This window comes from Poecilia reticulata, chromosome 18, assembly GCF_904066995.2.
Source record: "Poecilia reticulata chromosome 18, P_reticulata-male-v2, whole genome shotgun sequence".
Classification (NCBI taxonomy): Eukaryota; Metazoa; Chordata; class Actinopteri; order Cyprinodontiformes; family Poeciliidae; genus Poecilia; species Poecilia reticulata.
In genome coordinates, this window is record NC_088847.1 from 8876600 (window position 1) to 8903184 (window position 26585).

The 26585-nt window shown below is 39.3% G+C and overlaps 1 protein-coding gene across 4 annotated transcripts; it reads right to left on the reverse strand.

The window, feature by feature from the left end:
- Positions 1 to 215: 215 nt before the first annotated feature.
- phka1a (phosphorylase kinase, alpha 1a (muscle)) lies at positions 216 to 26531 on the reverse strand. 4 transcript variants are annotated; one of them, XM_081599189.1, is made up of 32 exons: positions 26226 to 26531; positions 22970 to 23128; positions 22840 to 22887; positions 21718 to 21886; positions 21555 to 21637; positions 21387 to 21467; positions 19877 to 19975; positions 19590 to 19736; positions 17864 to 17917; positions 17137 to 17259; positions 16482 to 16577; positions 16248 to 16355; positions 15560 to 15638; positions 15346 to 15480; positions 14877 to 14986; positions 14628 to 14772; positions 14460 to 14538; positions 13425 to 13492; positions 12342 to 12503; positions 11514 to 11608; positions 11281 to 11426; positions 11031 to 11184; positions 9542 to 9700; positions 9332 to 9461; positions 9121 to 9222; positions 8093 to 8208; positions 6488 to 6517; positions 6028 to 6072; positions 4533 to 4694; positions 4236 to 4289; positions 2948 to 3148; positions 216 to 2861 (listed from the first exon to the last, which is right to left on the reverse strand). In XM_081599189.1, the coding sequence occupies exons 1-32, from the start codon at positions 26301 to 26303 to the stop codon at positions 2688 to 2690; spliced, it is 3591 nt and encodes a 1196-aa protein (XP_081455315.1). In that variant the 5' UTR covers positions 26304 to 26531; the 3' UTR covers positions 216 to 2687. The 4 variants fall into 4 exon arrangements, with proteins under 4 accessions (XP_081455315.1, XP_017166106.2, XP_008433571.2 ...); XM_017310617.2 differs by having other exon boundaries at positions 13329 to 13492; XM_008435349.2 differs by lacking the exon at positions 6488 to 6517 and having other exon boundaries at positions 13329 to 13492.
- Between the last annotated feature and the right edge of the window lie 54 nt (positions 26532 to 26585).

Consider the following 26585-nt stretch of genomic DNA (forward strand, 5'->3'; position numbering starts at 1 on the left):
ATCAACCCAAAACGGGGAAAAAAATATTGGAAAGATAACTGAAATAAAATCTAAATGCTGGAACAGACTAAATGAATTAATTAATCTTGTTTATAATAATGAGCTCCACGAATTGCATAGAAACATAGAAAACAATTTTTTTCTCAATCATGTATTGCATTGTGACTGTTTTGTGATATTATCTGTGACGTTGTGCATTCATAGAAGAAACTGAATTAGGATAACATCTACAGTTTTATTACAGAATTAGTTTCAAAAACAGTCAACAAGCAGCTCACTCAGTAGATGCACTCATTCTCTTTTCACTGCGACTGTCGTCATCGAGGAATACGCTTAAATACGTCACAAAAAATATGCAATATCAGCTCGTCAATGCAGCAGAGGCACCGTCAGGCATGTTCTTCGACTACATTCAATTCATTCCCGATCTCCTGTCAAAATATGGGACAGTGAGCATCTAAACCAAGGGTTAAACATGTTCGAAATATAGTGCAAGACAACAGATGTGTGTATAAACTGCTGACAGTTCACTATAATCAAGCCAACAGCTCGGTCTACAGTGAGCACCAAGTTCTGGACAATATCACAGCTTATGCTTAAAAGGAGCGATACGCTCACTAACCCAATAAAGGCAAATATGAGTAAGATATACGCTGATTTTCAGTATCACAAACTGAAAAAGCTGCTTTTTAACTGAAAACTAAAACAGACGTCTCTTGAACATCCTTTAGTTGTGTTACCATCTTAAAATCTCATAACTAAATAAATAAGAGTGTAAAGATTTAAATGCATTACTGTCCAATTACGAACCCCAGTGGAGATACAGTTGTACTATATTGTGAATTATTAATCTATTTTGAAGTTGTTTAGTCAATGAAGATCACACACACAAAAGCAAATGCCTTCGTTATAATCAGCCTAATTAGTTGTTGATTGTTCAATTCCTTTACTCCAGATAAAAATTGGTTTCTATATAAAAAAAAAGAACAACAAATAAATGATTGGAACACATGTGAACCTTTGACACTTAACTTGGAACAAACAAAATTCAATAAAAAAAAACAACATTCAGACGGCTTTGTTAAAAAAAAAGAAAAAGAAAAGCCTAGGACCAATACTAAAGTGGCGATAAATTAGTTAGCATTTTTCTTTCTTATAAAGAACAAATGCAGCTTGTAATCATGGCTCTCACCCATAAAAACGGTAAGATACACGAATATTGGCTTGAAAATCTCAGGCGGATGAATAGCTAAAGTTAGCAAACAGGTGCAGAGTACAGTAACAAGACCTCCAGATATTAAAAAGTAGATTTCTCTTCAAAACTGTTGATCTGTTTAATGAATGTCAGACTTCATTTGACTAAAAGAAGTTTGAAACTCACTTTTCAAAACCATACAGAAAGTAGTTAAGCTGCCCTGTGGCACTTAGAGTCGACAAAAAAAAAAAAAAAAAAAAAAAAATAAAGAAAGACTTGTGATCAACTAGTCACACTAGTCACTCTGGTAAAAACTTTTTCAGTGTTTCTGTAGATATTTTAAATCATTCATCTGTAGCATTTTGGGTAGAAAAAAGAAAAGGTGATAAAAAATAAAAAAAACCAAAAGAGTCATTTGTAAGCAATGTGGAAATAATCCTAACCCTTAAATGCTAACTCTGGCTAAATGCTAACGATGGTGTTTTGGTTAGTTTTAAATCCTTTATCTGCAGTAGAAAAAAGAACAGGTAAAGTCAAGCAAAAGATGAATTTGTAAGCACTGTGGAAACGCTGCCAACCGTTAAATGCTAACAATAACATCACAGTGCTAAATTTAAGGGATATATTTGTCATTTCTAATAAGTTTTGCCTCTAATTCAGACTTTTGTCAAACTGGAATTTGATCACTCTACACTCGGCATCAACAATATTAGCAAGTTCAAGTTAGATTTATGTCAGAGTTTCTTAAAGGGCTGTGAGGTTCAGTTTGGTAAATCTATTCAGGAAACTCAAAAGCATAGGTAAACTTTTGTTGTGAACCTTAAATTGTGTATAATCTCCTGAGCTTTTGCTTCACTACAACCCTAATATTCCTCAATTTATTTTGAGGAACATATAGATGGGATCTGCTTGTGGGTTTAGTTTTTACATTTTAATGTATTTAATCTGCTGGTATGGAGGAAATTACAATCCTGAGCAGCTTCAGAAGAAGAAAAATGTTGATTTTCTGTTGCTGTCCAATCATGCTGCCTGAGTAAAGGATGAAGCCAAGGTTGTTAAACCAATATGAGCACTGAGGACGTCCTTAAAAATGCCAACTTGTAAAAATAAAAATAAAAAAAGCCAATTAGCTAGGAACATGGCCTTTACTCTACAACAGGGGTGTCAAACTCCAGTCCTCAAGGGCCGCTGTCCTGCAGTTTTTAGATGTGCCACAGGTACAAAACACTGGAATGAAATGGCTTAATTACCTCCTCCTTGTGTAGGTAAGTTCTCCAGAGCCTTGCCAACGACCTAATTATTCTATTCAGGTGTGGTGCAGCAGAGGCACATCTAAAAGTTGCAGGACACCGGCTCTTGCCACCTGTGGTCTACAGCCTAATAAAAACAGTAGCACACTCTCTGCTTTAACACTCTGACCTCATGGCATCTCACCATTCTGTTAATTTATTACTATTCTATAAAGCACACCACATCGTTTTCTTGTAGACCATCATTGCACCGCACACGCCCCGCTGGGCAGGAAGTCCTGCACATACGCCGCCACTGCCTTAGTGAGGTAGGTCATGCTCCCAAAGCGGCCACTGGGAGCGCTGTCGTACAACAGCTTGCACACCCCTGTGGACGGGTCCTTCTCCAGGATGTGGTCTTCCGCTCCCAGGTCCTTCTGTGGGGACGGGAGGCAAAACAAGAAATCCGTCTGAGCGCCCGGCTGAAATCCAGACGCGGACGTTCGGAGCCGCCGATTCTGACCTGATCTTTGTAGAACATGTCGTTGGCCTGGTGGACGATCCTCTCCACGTGAACGATGGAGCCGATGCTGGGGATGTCCACGTCGGCCAGCATGGTGAGGACCAGGATGGCCTCCACCAGCAGCTGCCGGTACTCGGGCTGGGGGACACGGTTCAGCACCGTCTCCACGTGGACGGAGAACTTAATCTCTCCAGGGGTCATCTGACGAAGGCAAAATATAAATATGGAACGAGTCTAAATCGTCATTCTTGCGTTAAAAAAAGAGAGTTTGGTTTAATTTTGCTATTCAAAGCCACATCGGTGGTGTTTTATCCAAGTGATTTCAACTCTTCGTTGGCATAGATCAGAGGCGTCAAACACATTTTCATTTCGGGCCATATCAAAAACCTGAATGTTCTTAAAGGGCCGCTTGTGCCAGAATATATTGATAGAACTAATTAAATTATTAAAATATCAATAAATAGCTGTTCCTCCAGGATTCTGTGATTGTTTTAGTGCTTTTTTTCTGCAACCAAAATTGCATATTTTGTGGTGCCAATTTAGAAATTAGGAAGGAATTAGGAATTTTTATGACATTTTAGCTAATGTATGATATGAAATGTGACTTTTTATTACATACCATATCAATTATGGACTATAACTCGACATCAAGTAAGGCTGCCGTCACTTAAACTCAATGTTTTTGACCAATTTTGAGAAAATTTGCACTAAAAATCAGAAGAAGAAAAAATGCGGAGATTTGTTGATTTTGTGTGAATTTTGCAGATTTGTGAAAAACTGGAAGAACGTATTGATGTAATTTGGAGTCTAAAGGGCCACAGAAAATGCTACGGCGGGCCAGATTTGGCCCCCGGGCCTTGAGTTTGACACATGTGGCATAGATGGACTAAAACATTTGAGAATTTTTAATTGGAGAGTTTTGAGCAATAAAAGCCTAAAAACTCTTCAGTAACAGATAAAATATTTCACCAATCCCAAACAGAGTTTTACAGGCCTTTAAAAAAAATCTTTAACATTAATCTGCAATAAGTCTAACTTTGACCTGCTGATATATTGTAGTGTTGGTGCTTGTCTAATGCAGGAAAAGCATTAAAATGGGTGTTTTCACAAATAGAATAAAAGTTTCAAATCTCAGTGTACAGTGATGAAATTACAGTTCGATAAAAGTACTTTGGAGTTGCAATTAGAGGAAAAACTCATTAGAAAAAAATAAATATCTCCCAGATTGCTTTGATATTAAGTTTATTAGAGAAAATGTAAAAACACAAGTAGTGGAGTGATTTCTTACCTCTCTGGTGGTTGAAGATGGAAGGACAAAGCCCTCTATGGACAGACCATGGCACTGCAACACAATTAGGGCACTTTATCTCTGCCTTATAAAATATTACAAAATATTTTGAATTTTTTGATAGCATGTTTGCCAAAATAAAATAGGACCTTTAGATTCTAATTCGAGCACAATCCAAAGAGACTAATGAGGACTTAGCTGAACGACGCTTTCTTTAACGTATTCCAAACTTGCTACACTTCACAATAGGGTAAATTATTCACTGAATAATGTGTAACAAACGTCAAGCAGACAGACCTTCTGCAGGATCTTCCACACTTTCTGGTAGAAGCCAACGGGGACCCTGTTCAGCGCTCCGTCCAGCCGCCTCCTGCGCAGCCACTGGCCATGTCTGGTGTCCTTGGAAACGGGGAAGCTGTCCGGAATGTCAATGGACTCTACAGAGGGTAGTCTGTACCGCTGCAGAGCGAGGAACACAAAAGATAAGTCTCTGTTGCCACTGATGGTATCTGGTGAAACAGCACCCCCTGCTTGTTTAAAAGCACAGTGAAACGTTTTTAGACGTATTCACAAAAAGTGACGTCAAGTTGTTGGGCCTTTTTTTTTTTATGACGCGCTTTGGAAGAAAACATCTGCATCCTGCTAGTTCATCTTTTCCTTTTACCAGGGGAGAAGTTTCATCGGTTCTACTGAAGGGTGGGGGACATCTCAATATTTGTTACCAGATATAAGTAATCAACTTACGATTAATTGTCCATTAATGGGTTATTGAATTAAAATAAATTCCAATCGATTAACTAATAACTTAGACCTTCTTTTAGTGTTGTAGTTTGGCCGCCATCCAGGAGAGGACGCCGCTGGTCATCCTTGGCGGAGCCAGCTGAACAAAGATGGCGGAGCAAAGCCAGAACAGGAAAGCGAAACAGTCCATAGAGTCCAGTGCGGGATGCAAAATGCACTTTATGCGGTTCTGTTTTTAAATATAACCTCTAAACAAGAACCTTAAGTTACCACTTTAGTAGCGCTCATTCAGCCGAGCTCCATGACGGAGGGGCGACAACAGTCAAAAATGACTGACATGTAACGAAGAGGATGTGCAGACAGAAAAGCGGACGAGTGGCGCAGAAAAATTGTTGTGAGCTTCATGGAGCTGCGTTTTAACATTCCTTCAAGATTAACAAGTGTAAGAATATCTCTCTGTTCATGGGAAGTTAAGTGTTTCACATATGAAAAAAACACCAAGTCGATTGTTAAGATCAGTCAACTTTATAGTAACTCCTTAATCGATAATTTGCATCCCTAGTTACCAGATTACTCCATTAGGGTGAGCACTAAAATTTGTTATCTTGTTTACTGCAACGTAGAAACAAAAACTGTAGAATATGTAGAGAACTGAGATAACAAGACTACATTTACTTAATTATGAATATAGTCTACAAGTGAGTTTTTAAAACTTAAGATACCTACGAGCTTCAAACAAAACATTGTCAACATGTGAACTTGTGATAAGGAGCGAAAACAATGCATGTTATACGAGTATGAAGCTATTACACAAATTATAACAAGTACAGATCATTTTAAATGCAACATTATGACCAGATAAAGTTAACAAAATTACATTTACTACTGAAATAATCAACATTTTGTCATAATGGCTCCTAAACCATTCTTAAAATGTGTATACCTAACAATCCCACAGTTTTCTCTATCAAAAATATAAAGATCCATTACTAAATCCAGGTGATGTCTCTATAAAAATTCTAAAAACTGGCAGATAAAAGCAGATTTTTACCCCAGATTCGATGCTTTCTACGTCCACTGACTGAGCTCGGACACCCTGAGAGGCAGAACAACAAACAAACAAATGGAGACAATGAACAAAAAAAAAAAAGGCAAAAAAAAAAACTAAATTGTAGAAAAAGTGATGAGTCGGCTCAACCCCAGGCCAGTAGAGTCACAACATGCATGATGGTACACCAGTATCAGAAACAACAGGGATTATCGGGTAGTTGAGAAAAATCACCTGCAAGAATTAGTCAAGTTATTATAAAAAACAAACATTTAATTTGAGAAAATTAAATGGATTCACTGTCTTCAAGACAGTCAGGCAGCAGATAATTCCCAAATCAATCGTCCTGTTAAAAGTTTATAAAGAAAGAAAGCACCAGAATACACCAGTCTCAGAAACGAAAGGAGCTTCAGACTGAAATGAATGATCTCTAGTGAACCCCTGCTGTTCATTTTATTGTCACCTTCTCGGTGGGCGTCACAGGCTGGTCGAGCTGAAATACAGAAACATGATTTAAGGTTCTAAATTTACAGCAATGAAACTGGTTTCATCTTGGTCAGATCTTACAGTCTGCTTCAACTAACGCAAAGAACAAGCTAATGAAAGGTTGGACGTGTTCATAGTCACGCTAATGTCCATTAATAGCTTTATGACCAATTGATAAATTTTTGACAATTCCTGACCTGCAACTTTACTTTTTTTTTTTTTTTTACCAAATTCTGATTTATTTTGAAAAACTCTAAACTTAACAGTGTTTGAAAAAAGATTGATTATGGTAACATATAGCTGCTTCCAACTTAATAAAATTAATCACTTGAAAACATCTCTTAATATCTACTATGGCTACACGTGGTAATGATTTTGCCAATTTAAATTGATAACTGTGAGCAAAAATCGCTGATTTGGTTAACAAAAAAAATACAAAGGAGGAAATAAGAAGAGAATACAAGAAAGAAAGAAAAAAGCAGAAAAAAGGGCAGAAAAATAAGAAAGCAAACAAGAGGAAAGAGGAGTGGGAAAAAAGAGGGAAAAAAAGAAAGGTATTTTCAAGCGTTCCATCTGTATTTTATTCATTAATTCATGAAGCTAGACGCAGAAGCGATGTTCCACTGTGTGTCAGAGAGAAGTTGCTGTGAAACGTTGACGCTAATTATTAGCAGTAATTTGCTAATAATTAGCATAGTTAGCATAGCTAACTGTAAACATCCATCACCGTGTCAGAGATGATGACTCGAGGTTTGGACTCTGACTCGTGTCGCACGCAAGTCTCAAAAGCAAAGACTTGAGACTTAAACTCCTGGTCAGGATCTTGAATCTCTTTAACAATCTTATTCTCATGTGAAAACGATGATGATGAGGATGATGAGGTAAACTAATGTTCTATCCACATGTAACACACAACTTAGAAAAAAGACCAGATTTGTGTCAATTTGTCACAAAAAAGGCAATTTATTCCTACTTTTATGTATTTTTTTTTCTTTGAAAATCAGTAACGTTAAACTCAAATTTTAAACAGATCTTGACAGTAGATAACCAAACAGTATTTTCTTGTTGGAGAACCAACACCATCAATTTTCCCATGTGAATTACCGTCAAAATAAGACCCAGCAGAAAAAAAATTACAAACCCCAGCTTCTTTAGTAAACTGGATTTTTGAGTCAGTTGTAAGAATTAAGATAATTTTTCCAGATTCAAACTTGATTGGCGCAATAAATAAAAAATAATAATTTTTTTTTTTTTTACTTAAAATCTCCTTCAATGAAGGTGAAATTATTTCCTCCATCTGCACCCGTGAGGTGAATTAACACCCACTATTACGTTCAGCATCACCTGACTGGGGTCCAACATAGATAACCTGCGCTCCAGCTGTAAAAGGCACAAAAGTAAAGTTCACCACATTGTTTAAAATAAGATAATCATGTCCCAGAATCTCGCTTTCCTCCGTTTAAAAACGATTGTTGAGTTAGTCTCTCAATCCTTAGTGCTGTTTAAAAGTTTTAATTGTGTTTCTCACTCCACTTCTGAATGCAGGTCGAGTTAAAAGTGTTAATGAGTCTCAGCTGCCTACCATTTTCATGTCGCTCTTCAGTTTACTGATGCCCGCTCTCTCACTCTTGGTGGCGCCGGTGTTGCCTAGGTGATGGATGGAGATGACAGAACTGACACCGACGTCTGCCTCCCTTACTGCAGACGAGGAAACCAAACACAGTCTTACAATTTACAGTGATCCTGCATAGTTTTCCATGTAGGTAGAGCTCAGCACATTAATTGTTTACGTTTTATTGTTGATTTATGGTAGATCTCGCTTCATAAAAACTTCAGTAACTTAAAACCTCAAGGAATAAAAAAAAAACACAAAGAAAAACTGAATGAAAATGAAAAGCAGAAAGAAAAAAGCAGAGGGAAATAAAAGAGATAAAAACAAAGAAACAATGACAGAATTGAATAAAAGCAGAATACAAAATAAAGAAACAAAAAGAAGATAAAGGTAGAACAAGAAAAAAGCAGAATGATAGAATTATAGAATTAAAGAAGGAAAAGGAAAGGTGGAGAGGAGGAAAGAAAAACAGTAAGGAAAAAAGGCAGAAAGAAAGAAGCTGAAATGAGAAGGAAAAGAAAAATAAAGAAAAAAGAGATAAAGAAAGAAAAGCTGAATAAAATAGGAAAGAAAGATAATGGAGGAAAGGAGACAACAAAAGAAAAAGAAAGAAAGAAAGAAAGAAAGAAAGAAAGAAAGAAAGAAAGAAAGAAAGAAAGAAAGAAAGAAAGAAAGAAAGAAAGAAAGAAAGAAAGAAAGAAAGAAAGAAAGAAAGAAAGAAAGATACAAGGCAAGCAGCAAACAACAAAAACATTAGGAGTCAAAGAAGAAAGTGAGATATGCTGTATGGAGGGGCAGGAGGGAAGGAAAGAAATGATGACAGAAGGAGGAAGGGAAGATGGACACATTTAGACATAAGAAAAAGAAAGAAAGTCTGGACCACTGATATCAAATCCCAGATCTAAGATTTTATAGGTAGCATGACAACTAGATAATAAAATATATGTAGCCAAGCTGTGTAAATAATTCAAAACAAGTTGTGGTACTGGAGGACTGACCGCTGCGCTGCACTCCGAACTCTTTCCCACTCAGGATGTGGTGCAGCAGATTCTTCAGCTCAGACGGGCTGAGACTCATCAGGCTCTCTGTGGCTTCCTCTCCTGCTCATACACACAAAAACAAGTCCTGGATGTTTCTTCCATCGTTTTCAATTCGACTCAGTAAGAACAAAGCTGTTGAACCTCTGACTGACCAACATAACAAACAGACCTGAGCAGCTGAGTGACTGAGCCAATTCGGTGGCCATGACCTGAATAATGAGGCCGATTCGCAGCCGGAACATCTCGCTGAACAGAGACGGCTGAGTCTTGATGCTCATCGCCAGGTACACCATGATCTCCTAGGAGACGGGCAGGGATTACGACAGGTAGGAGCGATTCATGGGAGGTTATGTGGGGTGGGGGGGACGCAGTGAGCCACCTGGGTGAGGATGGCCACGCTGATGTTGTTGTCGCTGGCCTCGTCGATGAGAGCGGCCAGTTGGTCCGGAGGGATGGGGGCCGTGATGGTCTTCTCTCTCGGCTCAGGAGGAAGTCCCACGGTCAGGTGCTTCTGGTGCGCCAGCAGGTCAGAGCACGCCTAGACAACGTTGGGGAGATGGATTTGGAAATGTTTCTGCACTTCTAAATCGCATGCGTTTAATAAGGTTTATACTCAATTTTCATGTAAAAGTTTTCCCAGACTTTCCACACTTTCAGGTTATATACTGTTTTCATATATAACATACAACAACTAACTATAAAGTTATGGCTAATAATTTGATAGCAGACAGCTTGGAGCAGGCTGGAACTTGGAAGGGAAAAAAATGGTACTAAGGGAGGAAGGAAAGACATAAGAAATAAAATGAGCGCACAAAAAAAGAAGAATGGAATGTAGAAAAGAGAAAGGGAAAACATCAGAAAGAAAAGGAGGAAGTTAAAAAGTGGCAGAAGCAAAATGAAATGCAGGCTTTGTACAGGTGTCACCAACTCAAATTCAAGGCTTTTTAAGACCACTATGAATAGAATTTAAGACTTGCATCACAACAGAAATGCACAAAGGAAAATCGCAAATAAAAAATGTTTGATTTTTTTATTTGCTTGTATTTAGTTTGTATTTATACATAGAATAAATACAAACTAAAAGAGAAAAAGGACTTCACTCACCTTTCTTTAAAAAAAACTTAATTTAAAAGATTTAAAGATCTGAAAAATCTATTTTTAGTTTGATTTTTTCATTAGCATGCATTTGTTAAAGGGAAATGTGATGCATTTAGGAGAAAATGCACCAAACCAGCTGTGCCAAGTCATGCTCGCAAAATCAGTTTTATGCCAAAAAGTGAGGCAATGGCTAAGATGAACATCTTCCTGTCAACTGGTGATTGATTTGCACTTACAAATGATGGATGTAAAAAAAAGCTAGTCATTACTGGCTGGCTATCAAGGGTCAAGCTAGCTAGCTAGCAAGGGTAGAGCTTGCTTGCTAGCAAGATTACAGCTAGCTGCTAATTAGCAGCTAGTTAGCAGTACCAGCCTGGAATTGAAAGAACACGGTAAAGATGTCTGCACGAGAGTCACATTTTTGCATAACAGTAAAGTCCTATGAGAAAAAAGCTACATAGAATGAGACTCAATAGTCCTGCCACAACAAAACTAAGACCAGTGATTGACATATTTAAGGCTAACTTATTTATTTCAGATTCATTTAAGATGATGAATTGGTGCTAAAAATCAGGAGATAAACATTTCTTCATATTTTCAATTTCGTTTTCCCATATTATTCTAGGACCTGGAATTACTGAAATCAAGTTTTGGACTTTTCCAGACTGTGTGGAAACTTGGGTTTGACTAATCTTCCTGACGTTCCCAGGAATTGATGGCAGCTGGTTTTGTGCAAGGATCCCTCACACGGCAACGCAGCCACTCCGTACCGAGTCGAGCTCCTCCACCTTCTTCTTCAGCATCCCAGAGATCATCCTGATGAGGCTCCAGTGTTTGAGGTCACCAGCCTTCTCATAAAGCTCGCTCAGCAGAGATCTGACTGTGAAGCCTTTGCCTTGCAGCTGGGTGTCCCACTCCATACCCCTGAGGACACACACACAAACAAGACGGTTACTGTGGACTGCAGCAGCAGTGGCAGTCCTGTTCAACTGCACTAATATGCATAGGTCAAAGTCTTACTTGTCTTTGAAGAGGATGTAAAGGATGTCTGCCTGGTCCTGGAGGTTTTTCGTGTCCCTCAGCAGCTGCACCAGAGCGTCGTAGTCGACGGCTCCGCTTTCGTCTCTGGGGATGCCGCTCTCCACTGAGATCGACACCGCCGAGCTCTGGAGAATGGACGGAGGGAGACGCGGTCAGAGTGAGGCGGGCGTTTGGTGCCGGCAAAGAAGAAGAAAGAGAAGAACAGGGAGAACCTGCGTTTCCTGCTGCTCAGAAGGGTCTGGGAGATTCAGGTTGAGTGACGGCTGACAGGAACGAAACAGCTTGCTCGGTAGGTACATGTTGACGTCTGGATGAAAAAAAAGTCGCACGGTTTATGCAAGTTTACCAACTCAAATTTAAGACTTTCTATAACCATTTTAAGACCAATATGAATAAAATTTAAGATCTGTCTCACAACAAATGCAAAAAAGAAATGCAGGGAACAAAAACTGTGACATTTTTGGGGTCTTTTTGTGGCTCTAGGCAGTAGGCTTTGTGTTTCTCACATGGCATGTGGCTAGAGAGCTAGCAACTTTGTTAGAGAGTTTACTAGCTACGATGGCTAGTTAACAAACAAAATAAAAGTCAAAAAACAGTACATGAACCAGACCCAGAAAGGGGGAAACAAATGTAAAAAACCTGACATCACCAAAGAAAATCTACTGCTCTCAAAGCTAACTAGCTAGAGGGTCGTAAGCTAGCTGCTGATGACTTGTTTGTTTGCTTGCCAGCTAGCAAGCAAGTATTGGCAACTTATCACAGAATGCAGTGAGTGAGGATGTCTGTGCACAACTCAAACTTTTGCCTGACAGAAAAGTCCCACGAGGAAAAAAATCTACAGAGAATATGAGATTAAAAAGGTCTTTCCACACCAAAATTTAAGACCTGTGATTAACATATCTGAGGCTAACTTACATTGTCTTAAATTTCTTAAGGCCTTAGTTTAAGATAAATTAATTTAAGACGTTTTAAGGATGCATGGACACCCTGATTGAGGATCATCATCTTCTTTTAGAAACAGAACTCCTGTAACGGCTCACTGTGTATGTTCAGATCCTGAGCCTTGTTCATCAGAGAAACCATCTCTTTGGTCTTGGTGGCCGCCGCCTTGAACCTGCCCAGGCCTCCTGCCTGATGCTTAGACTTCTTGGGGGAAGAGTGAGCCAACAGGTGGTCCAGATACTGGGCGAGGTCGTCCGCTTCTGGAGGAACGGACAGCAAGGAAACGACAATGAGTAGCAAAAAAGGGCAAATACACAGAATAAATACAAACTAAAAGAGAAAAAGGTCTTAACTCACCTTTCTTTAAAAAAAAACTTAATTTAAAAGATTTAAAGGTCTGAAAAATCTATTTCTAGTTTGATTTTTTCATGCATTTGTTAAAGGGAAATGTGATGCATTTAGGAGAAAATGCACCAAACCAGCTGTGCCAAGTCATGCTCGCAAAATCAGTTTTATGCCAAAATGTTTTCACTCCAGCATATTTAATTCAAGAAAAAAATCAAATATTTTCCAAATGAACTCAAGCTGCCATGCATTTCTTTTTATATATATATAAATGATGGATTTATGCAAACAAAATGCACACACAACATGCTGCCTCACCACAACCACCATCACCACTATGGTGAAACTCTACACAGGTCAGTATACACATGATGTAGAAGACAGTGGTGATTAATGCAAGTCTGCTGGTGATTTAGGTTTATGATGGAGCTCCAGGTAAATCACGTTAAAGATATGCTCAGAGAGGTTAGTTCAATCATCATTTACAATGACAGAGAATTAAATCTACTGTAATAATCGGAAACAAAAATAAAAATTATGATTTAGTTTCTTCATTGGGAAATTCGTGCAACAAGAGACAAATGAATTCTTTGTATTTGACACCATGAATGTATTTTTGGAGTGCATTCTACAAGGAATGGTAAAACCAACCATGAAAAGCACGTAACCTGTAGTGGTGCAAATGTCTTATTATTAGCTGGTGTCACCATTCCTCTCCATCATCCAGACTTTATTCTTACCATCATCACAACGTAATTCATGCATGTATCCATCGCCGTCATCATCATCATCATCATACTGGTCGATGTGCCGGCCCATGCTGCCGGAACCCTTACCGTCGAGGAAGCTGAGGTGAGCGCAGCAGGAAGTAGTCAGGAACTCCGACAGCTTTCCCGTCTGGGTCCTTACAGGCAGAGAAAGGAGATGGGAAGGAAGTGATTTATGGTGTTTACAGGGTTTGTACACTTTTCCCACAGTAGAATGCAAGAACTTTACAGGGTAAGTTTTCTAACTTAAACAATACAAATGAACTAAAACTAAAAACTGAAAAAAACACTGTTTCAATTTACTATTCTGTAGTAATTTAGTACCGTCACTAATAATGTCCAGTTTTCTACATTCTACAGTAGGGACAAACTTTTTATGTTTTAAAATGTCTCTGTACTCACGCTATACAACTGACTGGTCTATGAACATAACATTAACAAAAAAAATTAAAAAAAATAAAAATATTGTTTTGAAATGGATGACAGATCAATAGGTCATCCATTGACCCATTAGAAATAATTGATATTCCTTACATTGATCAAGTCACATAAAGGTTAATTACCTTTCTGCTCAAATTAAATGCTAAACCTGTGGAAAATGTCACGGTTTGACAGTGTGGGGTTTGTCCCATCAGACCGTCAGTTCCCGAAACCACACACGCAGAAATTCATAAAGAAGCATATGGGTTCACTGCTACCTCACCAGAGCAAAAAACTTGTGGGGTCCAAATGTTAAGCACAATATACAAAGAAAGCTACAAAATAATCTCTAAAAAATTTTCTCACTATGTTTTCTGTCATTTAGGACATAAAAATCATTTTGGTAAATCTCACTGATCTAAAACTTAAAAAAAAAAAATGTCCAATTTAACGTCAGGCAGTGAGGAAAAGAAATATGTGTATGACTTTTTATATGGAAGTTATCACCTGAAAGTAACATTTTCAAAATGTAAGTTTTTGATCAAAGGTTAGTTTGCACTTTCTTACAAAACTGTACAGTTTGACCATCAAGCACCTTCAAGGACTTCATACAGAAATCCAGCACTTTCCAAACCTTAAAACAAACCTAATTTAAAGTGGACAATCCATCAAACATAAATCCACCTTGCTCCTCCATAATATCCATCCTGTAGCTTCTTTAGCGTAGCTATGACTGCAGGGTCCAGGTCAGTGCGGTCTTCAGCTGCAGCAGAACGAAGCAAAACAGCCATCACAGAGGCAAAGCATGTAAAGGTTCAACAGAAAGAACGCTCAGCGGACACAAACACCCACTCAGCATGGTCTGTGAGATGGGGAAGGTGACCGTCGGTCGTCCGGTTATCCTCCATCTGGATGCGAGGTAGGCGATCTCGTTCCTCAGCATCTCCACGATCATCTTGTTGTCCAGAGCCAAGTAGAACTGCTGGTGGTCAATAAACTGTGTTTGGTTTTAGCAAAAAAAAGAAAGATCATGGAGGATGAGAGGTTTTCAATGTGAAATCTTTTGGGATTTTAATCCAGATATCTGTTGTTTCTCATTACCTGAGGAGTGAAAGCAAAGATTGTGTTTCTAATGATGTAGAACTTGGAGGTTCCCAGAACTCCTATTCTTCTGTAGGGTCTTCCCGTCAGGCCGAGCCTCGGGTTACGGCCTGAAACAGACGAGAAGAATCAAGAAAGAAAGGGAATGTGAGGAGAAAATTACATTTTGTGCCACCCAATGTCATGCAACAGAATTTGATGTAAGCCATACATTCTAAGTCTGTGCGTAGGACTCTTATTTTGAAGTACAAAAGGAAGTAGTTCTTGATAACAAAAGCGCCTAACTGCTCTTCTTACATCGTTTATTAGGAAACATTTAGGAAACAAATTTATTGAGGCACAAACAAGATATGAAGTTTCTGAGCACTGTGAGAACACCGGCTAAACGTTAGCCGCTAACGTTTAAGTTAGCATCAGGTTTGAAGCTTCCCATTGGTGGTTAGAACGAGAGGTGATGTGGAGCTTGTACCGAGTCTGGCATAGATGTGACTCAGGACTCTGGAGGGCTGAACATGGATGGGATGGATATCCGCCACGGTCTCCACGTTTATACCGTTCTTCATCAGCAGTGCCTTAATCTCATCTGTCTCAGCCAAAATGGACACTAAAGGAGAAAACCAGTTTGTTTAGGTAAAAACAATAGAATGACTGCAGGAGTAAATTAGCCTTGGCTGTGAACTCACCCTGTACAACTACATCAGGCTTAGGGATCGTGGAGAACCGTCTGTTAAGGGGATCGATCTCTCCCGGGGCGAGAAAACCCTAGAAGCACATAAGAACCGTTTATAGGGTTTCTGCAGATTTCACCAACCCAAATTTAAGACTTTAAGAACTTTATGGATGGAAAGAAATGTACGAACTTAATCCAACCAACTGGTGTTAAAATTAAACTTCCCCAGGATGGATGCAAAAAAAGCTAGCTAGCTAGCAAGGGTATGTTAGCAGTGAGTGACAGAACGCAATAAAGTCTGCGTGTGACTCAAATTTATGCCTAACAGAAAAGTTCAGTGAGAAAAAATATATTCAAGATTAAATAGGCCTAGTCAGACCAAATTTAATACCTATGATTAATACCAACGTACATTTTTGAAATGTCATTTTAAGGTCTTAATTTCAGGGTATGAATTTAAAAAGTTTTATGACTTTTTAAGGTTTATTAGACAAATATTTATGCATTAAAAAATTCTGATTTAGTTTTCAAAGAACTAATTTATTTAATGTTTTGTAAGCTCCTATAATGGAGGCACTACCCCAAAACTTCCCAGTATTACTTCATTGACAGCAAGCAGGATTTTACTGAAAGTTTTGAGGCCTTCAGTATTGTCTGGATGAGCAACAGCAAGCAGCATCAGGTTTCTCATGTTTGGTCACCTCAGAGAGGAGTTTTCCAAGGATGTACAACGATTGACCCCATTTTAGAGGACACTTCCCCATTGGGATCCTTTCTACTGAGTGAGGGTTCACGTACTCCTCTTCCACCTGTTTGAACATCCAAGCACATAGAGGGACAGATTTACAATCACCTAAAACCCATTTTCACTCAAAGAAGTCAGTCTGAAGCTAAGATTAGATATGAAAGATGTCCTAAAGCTTGAAATCCATCACCTTATCTGGAGGGACACTGTAGAGTTCTGGCAGCAGCCAGATCCCGTCTTTCTGTTTGATCAGGATCGCCTCCAGCGCCTCCTGGTACTCCTGCACCTGTAACCAACATCAGCGGAAATATACAGAAAACACGTCTGCGTACAAAGAAAGTACAACACTGTTTCAATAATATACCTACAAAAAGACTTAATAAAAATATGGTATAGAGGAGAAAAATTAGGCAAATACAAACCCAGATGAAAGACATTTAATTACTGATATCTGACCAAAGTTTAGCTCACAATAACACTTACATGTTATATAGTTTTAAGTACAATGGTTCAACTTGTTAAAGTATGCAGGTTTTGTTAATGTGTGGCTTCCAGTCATTTTTATCATACATGCTATAATAGATTGGGGTAGTATTTAGGGTCAAGGTCCTATGAAAGGCACATTTTCTGGGATGCACACCACTGGGAAGAAGCCAGTTGTCCCAATTTCTGCCAATTGTCCCAGTGTCCTAATTGATGTATTTAATCAGTGGCACCCAAGACCTACAGTTCATCAAAGGCAAACTTGGTCTTAAAAATTAAATTCCACAATCAAGAATTAGTTTCCATGAAAAGTAAACAAAAGTGAACATGTGTTTCATGTTAGTCACCGAGGCATAAATTACCTGCTCATAACTGTTGCTAAAAATGCCGTCGAGTATGAGATACGTCCAAAACAGAGGCCACTCGCACTCTATGTTCTCAAACAGCTTCAGCTCAGCCGACTCATAATACAGCCGGTTTGGATCCTTTCCGGAGAGAAACACACATCAAGACAAAGGTTTAGAAATTCAGACCTCCAACAATAACAAACTCTAAAAGTTAGCTATAATCTGGCAGGGATTCAGAAAGGTCAAGCATACAGTTAAAGCATTTCCATTATATTGTCGAATTTTAAGGCCTTAATTTTGGATAAGTGATAGCTGGTGATAGATTTTTTTTTTAATTATGCAGTTTAGTTAAAGGACTCCACTGGTTTCTTTTGAAAACCAAAACAAAATAAACAAAGTTTCACACTTTCAATCCTTTAGTCAAAGAAACTAACATCTGAGGGATGCATTCACTGCCATGGTGACTGACTCTTTTTGTATTCATGCAGCATCCCTCAGTTTATTGCTGCCCGCAGCTACTTTCCACCCAAACAAAACCCAACAAAAACATCATCACTGCGGCTACAACAATCTCCCCAGCTTACATTGCTTTGATGATGAAATTTAAGGGGAAAAAAAGTCATAAACTGGATTAAAACAAAAGTAACAGCTCAGTTTGCTCCTTCTCAGATGTAACAAGGTAATGTTTTGTGAAAAGAAGATGAAAAAAGCTGTATGTGAGGGTTTTTTGTGCTCCTTTTACCTCTCGGGGAGTTTTGTGGCCGTCTCTGAGAAACCTGCAGCAGCCGTATCGACCCTAAACACAGAGAGCAGAAGCTGATAAAGACAATATAAAAAAAGGACTACAATTGGTAAAATTAATCTTCAGTTCTCATAAGAATAGGTATTTAATGAAAACTATAGAAAGAATCAGAGCTGGAAAAAAATAAACATCTCTGGCAGACTGCAGGAACACAATCCAATCAGTGTTTCACCTTCTCAAATTTAAGACTTTAAGACATTTTTAAGCCCATTATGAATGGATACATTTGCACTTAGCAAAAAAACTAATCAGGCATCTAGCATTAGCAGTGAGTTAATGGTAGGGCTGTAGTAATACAATAATCTCATGATACAATACACGATATTCTGCTCACAATATGATATATATTGCAATATTCGGCAAACGATACAATTCAATACACTTATGCGATTTTCTGAAAGATTTTAGAGGGACAGAGTGATTTTGGTGACATTTTGTGACTGTTATAGAGTTGGATTAAATTAATTTAACTGAAAACTGATTAAAAGCACCAACTACACAATACCTGGCTCTGGTTGGACATGGACACAGACTTAAAGTCGACAGCTGGACAAAATGATTCAAAGAAGTGGTGAGAAAACATGTTTCTTTTAATTTAAACAGTACAAACTGTAGCTTACGTGTATTTGTGAAGTAAATAAAGTGCACGAAGTACCCTGCTCTGAATAGTTTGATACCTTTTTAACCTTGACACTTAACATCTGAAGGAATCACTCTAAGCCTGATGACCGAATCACTCTCCCGGCGAAGCAAGCAGTGAGTAAGCAAGGTGACAGTTGGATGTTATGATACTTGCGAATAAATATCGATTTTTTTCTAGGAAAGAAAATATTGATATATATCGCAAAATCGATATTATTACGCAGCCCTAGTTAATGGTAGCCCCAAGGGTCTTGAGTCACAGAACGCAATGAAGATGTCTGAGAGCGACTCAAAGTTTTGCCTGACAGAAAAGTCTTGCAAGGAAGAAAAAAAAATATACGAGATTAAATAGTCCTATCAGGACAAAATTTAAAACTTGTGATTAATATATTGTCACCTTCCTAAAATAATGGCCCAAGTCATTTTTTGGCAAAAAAAAAGAGAAAATATCACCTTGCCTAAATCAAGGCAATATTTTCGCCTTGATTTAGGCACCTAACAGGCCTACTGACCTGTGTATCGTTATATAAAAGTGTGTGCGCGAATGGGGGAAAGTCAATCTAATGTAAAGCGCTTTGAGTGGTCAAAATAATTGGAAAAGCGCTATATAAGTTCAGTCCATTTACAATTTTGCACATCTTCTGGATTAAAAGAAAGACAAGTCTGGCTGCTTGAAATGAAAAAAAAAACTAAAAAAACTTAGGTGATCATTTAAGGAAGGTGACAATATTAAAGGCCAATTTGCATTTTAAAATGAATTTAAGGCATTTTAAGGCCTCAATTTTAGATAAATGAACTGAAGACTTTTTAAGGGTGTTTACTCTCAATGCTTAAAAAACCCTAAAAGAAATTTGCACATATATTACTTTCTACTGTTTAGAATCAGATACTATAATGGAAACATGGAGATGAGCACATATTTCTAAAACATTGCAGTTCTTCAATTAAGAAAAAAAAAAAAGCCTGGAACAAATCTCCAAATCTTGATGTCTACCATACAGGCACACAGCAGAAGAGAGGCTACCTGCAGTTTAGAGATGATCTCCTCCTTGGTCATGTTCACTATGCTCATGTCCTCCACAGCAAAGGCGGGGTAGGTGATGATGGCCAGGACTCCGGCGTCCACCTCTTTAGAGATGGACGCTCTGGGCAACATTGACGTCAGAATAGACTGAAAATGAAGCAGAGAGAATGTTTGAGTTAAACAATGATATTATTAATTTTTATAACATGCTGTGTGTGTGTGTGTGTGTGTGTGTGTGTGTGTGTGTGTGTGTGTGTGTGTGTGTGTGTGTGTGTGTGTGTGTGTACCTGACAGTGCTGTATGTCATCGGCCAGCGCATGGACCACAGATCCAGGCCCTCCTTTTGCTCCAAACAGGTTGAGTTCATCCAGAGCCTCTAAAGCTGCCTGTAGGTCAAGCAGCAACCTTAGCAAATAAAAGATTTACTGAATACTCCAATAAGCTACTTTCAATCGTTAAAAACTAGAAAGAAATGTAGGAACAACTTCCAGTGGAAATCCAAATGGTTGGCAACAGGCAATTCAAGATATACACCCAATGTCAACTTTTAAGGTGGAGAGGCTAAAAATGTGGGCTTGTTTCTTAGATCTGAGCACCTTTCTGTCAATAAACAGACAAAAAGTCCTCTTGTTACTAAAGGAATCAAAAGCCATCGATCTATCTGAAAGCTTTAGGACTGTTTTTCATCAAGGACAACAAATGGTCCAGTATGGTCCTCTTAAAGGGGCAGTGCTGTCTTTTCCAGCCACGAAAGAGTCATTTTATAGCACAATCAAGGAACTATTTTAACTTCAGTTGTTATACAATTTTTTATATATATCAAATATGACTAATTTACTTACTTACTAATTTAACTCATTGAAATTGGGCCTCTATCGCTTTAAAATCTCCTGCTCTGAAACTCCGTCTTCAGTAAGTCATCATAACACGGCTCCTCTTTTAAACTTTTAACCACATTTTTACCAGCGTTTCACTGAAAAGTAGCTCGTATAATGAGCTCAACAGATGCACGGTTCCTTGAAGTGTTTGCTAATTTCTGCTGGCTAGTCTGAAGGAGCCGAGTAGGGGAGTCGCAGGGGTTCGGTGCTCTGAAAGGCGAAAGCTTGGAAACTGCACCTATGAGGAGGAACTTTGACTCAAAGGCGGAGCTAGGCCCACCCGAGCGTTTTGAACAGCTGAATGGTTGCCATGGGAGATTAAAGGATTTTTCAAACATTCATGAAAGAGTCAAGGCTGTGTTTGATGATGTAAAGCTGAAAAAGAAGCATATTTTTCACAATACTGCCCCTTTAAATTTAAGTCTGTGTGTGTTGACTGCAGTGAGAACTTTGTGTGCTGTGTTATTTCTGTGTAGGAGGCTATTCTCAAATGACTGCACAGAACCTGATACCTCCTGTTTAGTGCCAGCCAAGGACAGCATTGGAGTCAGACGGGCAGAGTGCTGGAGTCTGAAGCTAAATCTTCAAAATGATCACGTTTAGAATGAAGCTTGAGGCTTTCTTTAATATAACCTCCGCATCATCTAGCAAAGCTGCCACCTATAAGCTCTTCTTCTCTTTTCATTCTCTCCAACAAACATCACCTCAGGCCGCTCAACTTCAACCGTCAAAACAAAGCCGCTGCCGCCGCTGCATCTGATCCAGAGTCATTTCGGAGAGGCCGGGTCAGCTAAATGTCAGCGTAAAGGCCGCTGGAGTGACTGTGCAAGATATTCACGGGCACACCTGTTCTGGTTTTAGCTCCGGTTCAGGCCTCCGTTTAGTGTTATTCCTGTGACTCTGTAAAACGGGAGCTAACCTTAGCCGTGCCTATGGAGCTGGCATTGATCTCTGTGATGCCCTGGTTGGTTTTGTCTCCTCTCTCCCACATCCCATAATCCTGCAGGAGGCCAGACAGGGAGGAGACACTCAGAGCAGTTCCAGAACGTAAAGGTGCGGTGAGCCAGGTGGATGAACGGACACTTACAGCCACTTTGTAAGCTGCCTCGATGTAGAACATGAGATTCTGAACAACATCCACTTCGTCTTGGGTGTAGATGATGTGGAGACCTGGAGCAGAGAAACACCGACTTTAGATCCAAGCGCATTCGGGCGTTGGGTCTAAACGGACAGGAGATCCTTTGCTGCACCTGATGCAGTCATCTGAGCGAGGAAGAGCAGGAACAGAGAGGTGGCGTCCACCTGCAGGTGGCCCCACTGGTCGTCGCCGACGACGGTGGCGCAGGTCCTGGTGTTGTACTTGGCGTGGAGCGAGTCTTTGGTGCTCCGGCTGTATTTAAACTTCTCCACTTTGTCCAGCTGTAGGAGGAAAACAAAGACGATAAAAAACAGAGTATTTCTGAAATACCACATTTTCCAGACTATCAGTCGCAATTTTTTTTTTCCATAGTTTGGCCTTTCCTGCGACTTAGGGTGTTTTCACATGCGACAGTCTGGTGGACTCGGTTCGATTGATTTGTTCCATTTTCGTCTGGTGTGCTTCTCGTTCACATACCACTGTGTCAAACGAACCAAACCCTTTGAAAAACCTGTTCACCTCCTCACTTCAACTGCATCAAGTCCTACATTTGTAGGCGGAGCAGAGTTTTCTCTTTCGGACCCCATTGAAGTTCGATTATGCATTCACACCTCTTCAAACAAACTGTGGAGGTGTCAGAGTAATTTGTTTGACTTGTTTCTTCCTAGACAAACAAACTAGCGTTGGATTAAAGCGGATTAAACAAGGCTGGTGTGAATGAACCCTTATAGTCCGGAGCGACTTCATGGCTCATTTTTTGACTGGTGCTGTGAGGCTTGTGGTCCGCGCAGCTACGTCTCCACTTCCTGGTCATATATTTTCAAAGGAAGTGAATATATGACTTTGCAGGTGGAACCAAGTCGATGAACACCACCGCCTCTCTGTCATGATGGATTTACTGCAGCTCTGCTCTTCACCGTCTACTCTCAAGTACGCCAAGCCAGGTCCTTCCCGCTACGGTAGGACAATCTGACGAGGTACCTCAGATGGTCAGAGCAAACTGATTTAGAGCACGGACATTGGTACTTTCCAGTTTCCGTGAGTTTGATAAGAAGCAACTAAACACAACATGTCACTGGAACCCTTCATCAGCATGAGCAAGGGCCTCCCTCAAGTTCAACAATTTCTAAATAAATGCGACTTATACTCAGGAAAATATAGTAATTTGACTTTCCAAGCAATTCAACTGTGAAATCCTTTTGTAGGTAAGCAATAAGTGTATCAATGATCTTACCTGCCTCATTATACACTGGAGAACACCTCTCATCAGCTTCACCACGCTCTACGGGCAAAGAGGGTGAAATGTCAAAGGTTTCAACGTATTGCAGCCTACATGATGATGTTGAGTCCATCCACATACCCACCTGTTCCAGCTCATAGGCCTTGGCCTTGTCTTCGTCTCTGTCTGCGTTCTTCCTGTAGGCCAGGCTGAGGGCCCACACGGACACAATGCTGTACACATTGTCTCTGACCCAGGCGTCCGGCTGGTCGGTGCTGCCTGGCAGAAGACCCGTCACCGGATCCTGTCCAACACACAGCAACCACAGTTATGGGGGAAGAGAAAACTGAGCATCAGGCATGGAAGGCATGATGAAAGCAATGACAAAATATTTGGGATGAAAACGAGTGTTAATCCCAACCCATCACAAATTTTCTTTTGTATGATGTCTTACTAAAATATTTACATCCGGGCACTTCAGTATGTTTTAATATAATACAGAAGGACAGAAAGTAGAGCACCCCCGCTAGGTGGAAGGAAAATACACAGGTTTACAATCTTTACAATTACACTGATGCTTATAGTGGTCAAATATTACAGCAGTATTTTAGGCTCACAACATTCAGTCTGGACTACAGCTTTTTGTTGAATATGGCCTCTTCAGCATCAGCTTCAAACTATCACCTTTTGGAGTTTACCAACATAATTATTGATTCTGGCACTACAGCAGATCATTAAATTGAGAAATACCTGAGTATTAGTGCACAACATATATTTCCCATCCCAATCCCAATAATATTGCAGTTGTATGGTGTCTTAATATTGTGAAACGCCATAGTTTTTTTTGTTGTTGTTAAGGTTTCATCGGCTCTAGTGGCCTTTATTTGATAGTTAGTTGACAGGAAAGTCGGTAATGAGAGAAGGAGAAGACATGTGGCAAAGGTCGCCAGGCCAGGAATCGAACCAGCAACAAAATGTCTAAAACTACGTTTCCCATAAAGCCTCTTCACCCTCCTGCTGGATCAGGGTTTGTGTTCAAATATGCAGCTGCTTGTTCAGCTTTTTTCAAGTGTTGCTGCCCTTACAGCTCATTAGCTCACAGTGGCAGTTGGCTCTTTCAGCACCAAGGCAGCTTTTGTTTCCAGCAGAGAAAAACCGTTCCACAGCGTGGCTATCGGCCAGGTGGAACTGAAGTGCTGCAGGAGAAGTCAAAATGCTGAGGAGTTTTAAGGAAATCTAAGCAGCTGACTCATAAATACCGAGATGCAGAGCAACGTGACTGGACCACCAGAGAGTTTTCAATTGTAACGAGATGTGATAATGGAGGACTGTTGGCTAATTGCTCTATTTGAGCAGTGAAGTGGACACAGCCACAATAACTGACCGTGTTCACATTCAGATATTGACCTCACAATCAGTTTCTCCTGTTTCAGAGACAACAGACCCAAGAGTGATTCAGATGAAAAATCTTAGTAACAACATCCACACTGAAGAGAGTTGTTGTCAGGGCGACATGTTAGTGCTTTAAAATTGTGCTAAAAATCTTTCTTTTTGGGTCAATTTCTTGGTGCATCTCAACTAGTGATGCACAATATATCGACATTATTATTGGTATTGCCTGACGTTAGTAATTTTTTAACATTCGGTCTGATAAGTAAAACTGCATCAATATTACGAATTATGTTTATTTTCACCTAGTTACTGTGTGTTTGAGGAAGGGGTTGCCATGTGATACTTGTTCAGTCTTGTGATAGCGACAGTGATGATGTGCAGGATTACAGAGTGTTAAACTGAAGAAGAAAAGCAACGTAGGCGATGTGGTTGCTTTAACATGGTCTCAAAAGCGTAGCGAATCATATAAAATTAGGGATACACTGATATGAAAATTTGGGACGATATCAATATCTGATTTTAATATTGCTGTTATGGCCTTTTACTGATATTCTATACATTTCACTACCGTTTCAAAACGTTTGTGAAGAAAAACCCCAACCAGAATCAGACACCAACAAGATAAATAATGGTTGTTTATATCGGCCCAATATGTTAAAAAAAAAGACTTATATCGGCCAATACCAATATTAGTGCCGATATATGGTAGATCTCAATATATAATAGGGATATTGATGAACATGTTATCGGCCATAACTAGGGATGCATTATATTGGATTTTTGGTCAATAACCGGTATCCCGATATACTAAAACTCATTTGGCCGATAACCGATACCAATGCCGATATTTTTTTCCAATACCTACTTACTGAAACTATATGGCTTTTTCTACTGTGGAATTAAAATACTGCATTAACTTTGTCCATTTAGCCTGCTAACAAATGCAAATGCTAAAAAGGATACAAGACTTTCAACTTGCTTTATGTTTAATGTCAAATTTATCCACAACATCTGCTCTCTCGAAGACAATGACAACACTCAAAACAGTGCAAATTTGTAAATCTTCACAAAACAAAATTCAACCTGTTCACAAGCAACAAGTGAACAGGTGAAAAGCACATCAGTTGCACACTTAACAGTTTCTTATGACATTGTGCTGTGCTGGAGGAATCATTGTCACTGGTTTGTCACATAAGAACAGAGCCTTTTATACTGGTGAATTATTTTTGACAGAATGGCTGATATCCGATATTAAGCTACTATTGGCCAATACCAATACCATGCAGATAATATTGTGCATTCCTACCCATGACAGAAGTACTATCAGATATTGGTATCAGCCCAAATTTTCATATCAGTTTATCCCTCATGTACTACCATTTTGAGCAACCAGCAATTTTTTTTTTGTTTTATAGGCCACATTTGCCAAAGTTAATCGTTCAGCTAAAACAAAAATGAGTTTTGTATGTTTTATAATACACAGAAAATAATTCTAATCAGACTCAGCAGGTACGGCCTCAAAGGAATACAGAAATTGGTACAACACTGATACAAATTTCAGCTAAATACAGGTAACAAACAACATAATTTAAAATAAGATTCTTGCAGGAAGGCGTTTGGAATTTGGAAAGTGCCACAAACTTTACAGATGCTTTTTTCTTTTTTTTTTTTCACGAAATCCATGGGATTAAAAGCAAAATTATGTGCAAAAAAACCATATCTTTTCAGGAAGTAATTTCTGTAGTGCAGGTTCACATGAAAACCTTGACAACATATGCGTTTCTGACATGACTGTAGTTCCTCTACAGTGACTGCAAACACGTACAAAAACATTTAAATATGTCAGAGCAGCACAGACTTGCGAAATATAACCTTACCTCGCCCTGTGCATGCTTTACCTCTCACTCTTTTTTAGCCTCCGTGTCTGGCTGCAGTGTTTTCAACCACTAAACAAGTTAGCTTAACTCTTAAAGTCATCAAAGTTATGTAGAACCTCTTTAGCCACTCACTTGGTGCTGCAGGATAGTTTGCTGCACTACCCGGGCATAGTTGTCCAATTTAACGCCAGAGTTGCTCCTACTTCTCATGCTGACAAGTGAAGGTCTCACTTCTTCTACTGGCGGGTACACACAGTTCGAGACAAAAATTGTCTTAGGTTCTAGACAGAGAGGTCATTTTCTGCTGCGCTGTGTTGAATTACGAGCAGCCGGAAAGAAGGACAACTAAGCTGCAGTTTGGCTGCACTAAACACAGTTCAGCAGCTGGAGGAAGCGAGAAAGAGGTGAAACATGAATCCGAGATGAGAGCGCAACCGGAAGTAACTTCTCTCATCTTCAAAGTAAAAGCATACTTCACAGGAAGTGAGAATA

Bases quoted from the DNA above. Each gene is read 5' to 3' on its own strand.
- phka1a (XM_017310617.2), bottom strand. From the start codon at position 26,303: ATGAGAAGTAGGAGCAACTCTGGCGTTAAATTGGACAACTATGCCCGG. The intron at 16,356-16,481 runs GTGATGGATTTC...ATGTTCAAACAG, and splicing joins ACAGTGTCCCTCCAGATAAG to GTGGAAGAGGAGTACGTGAA. The intron at 11,427-11,513 runs GTTCTCCCTGTT...TCCATTCTCCAG, and splicing joins CTGAGCAGCAGGAAACGCAG to AGCTCGGCGGTGTCGATCTC.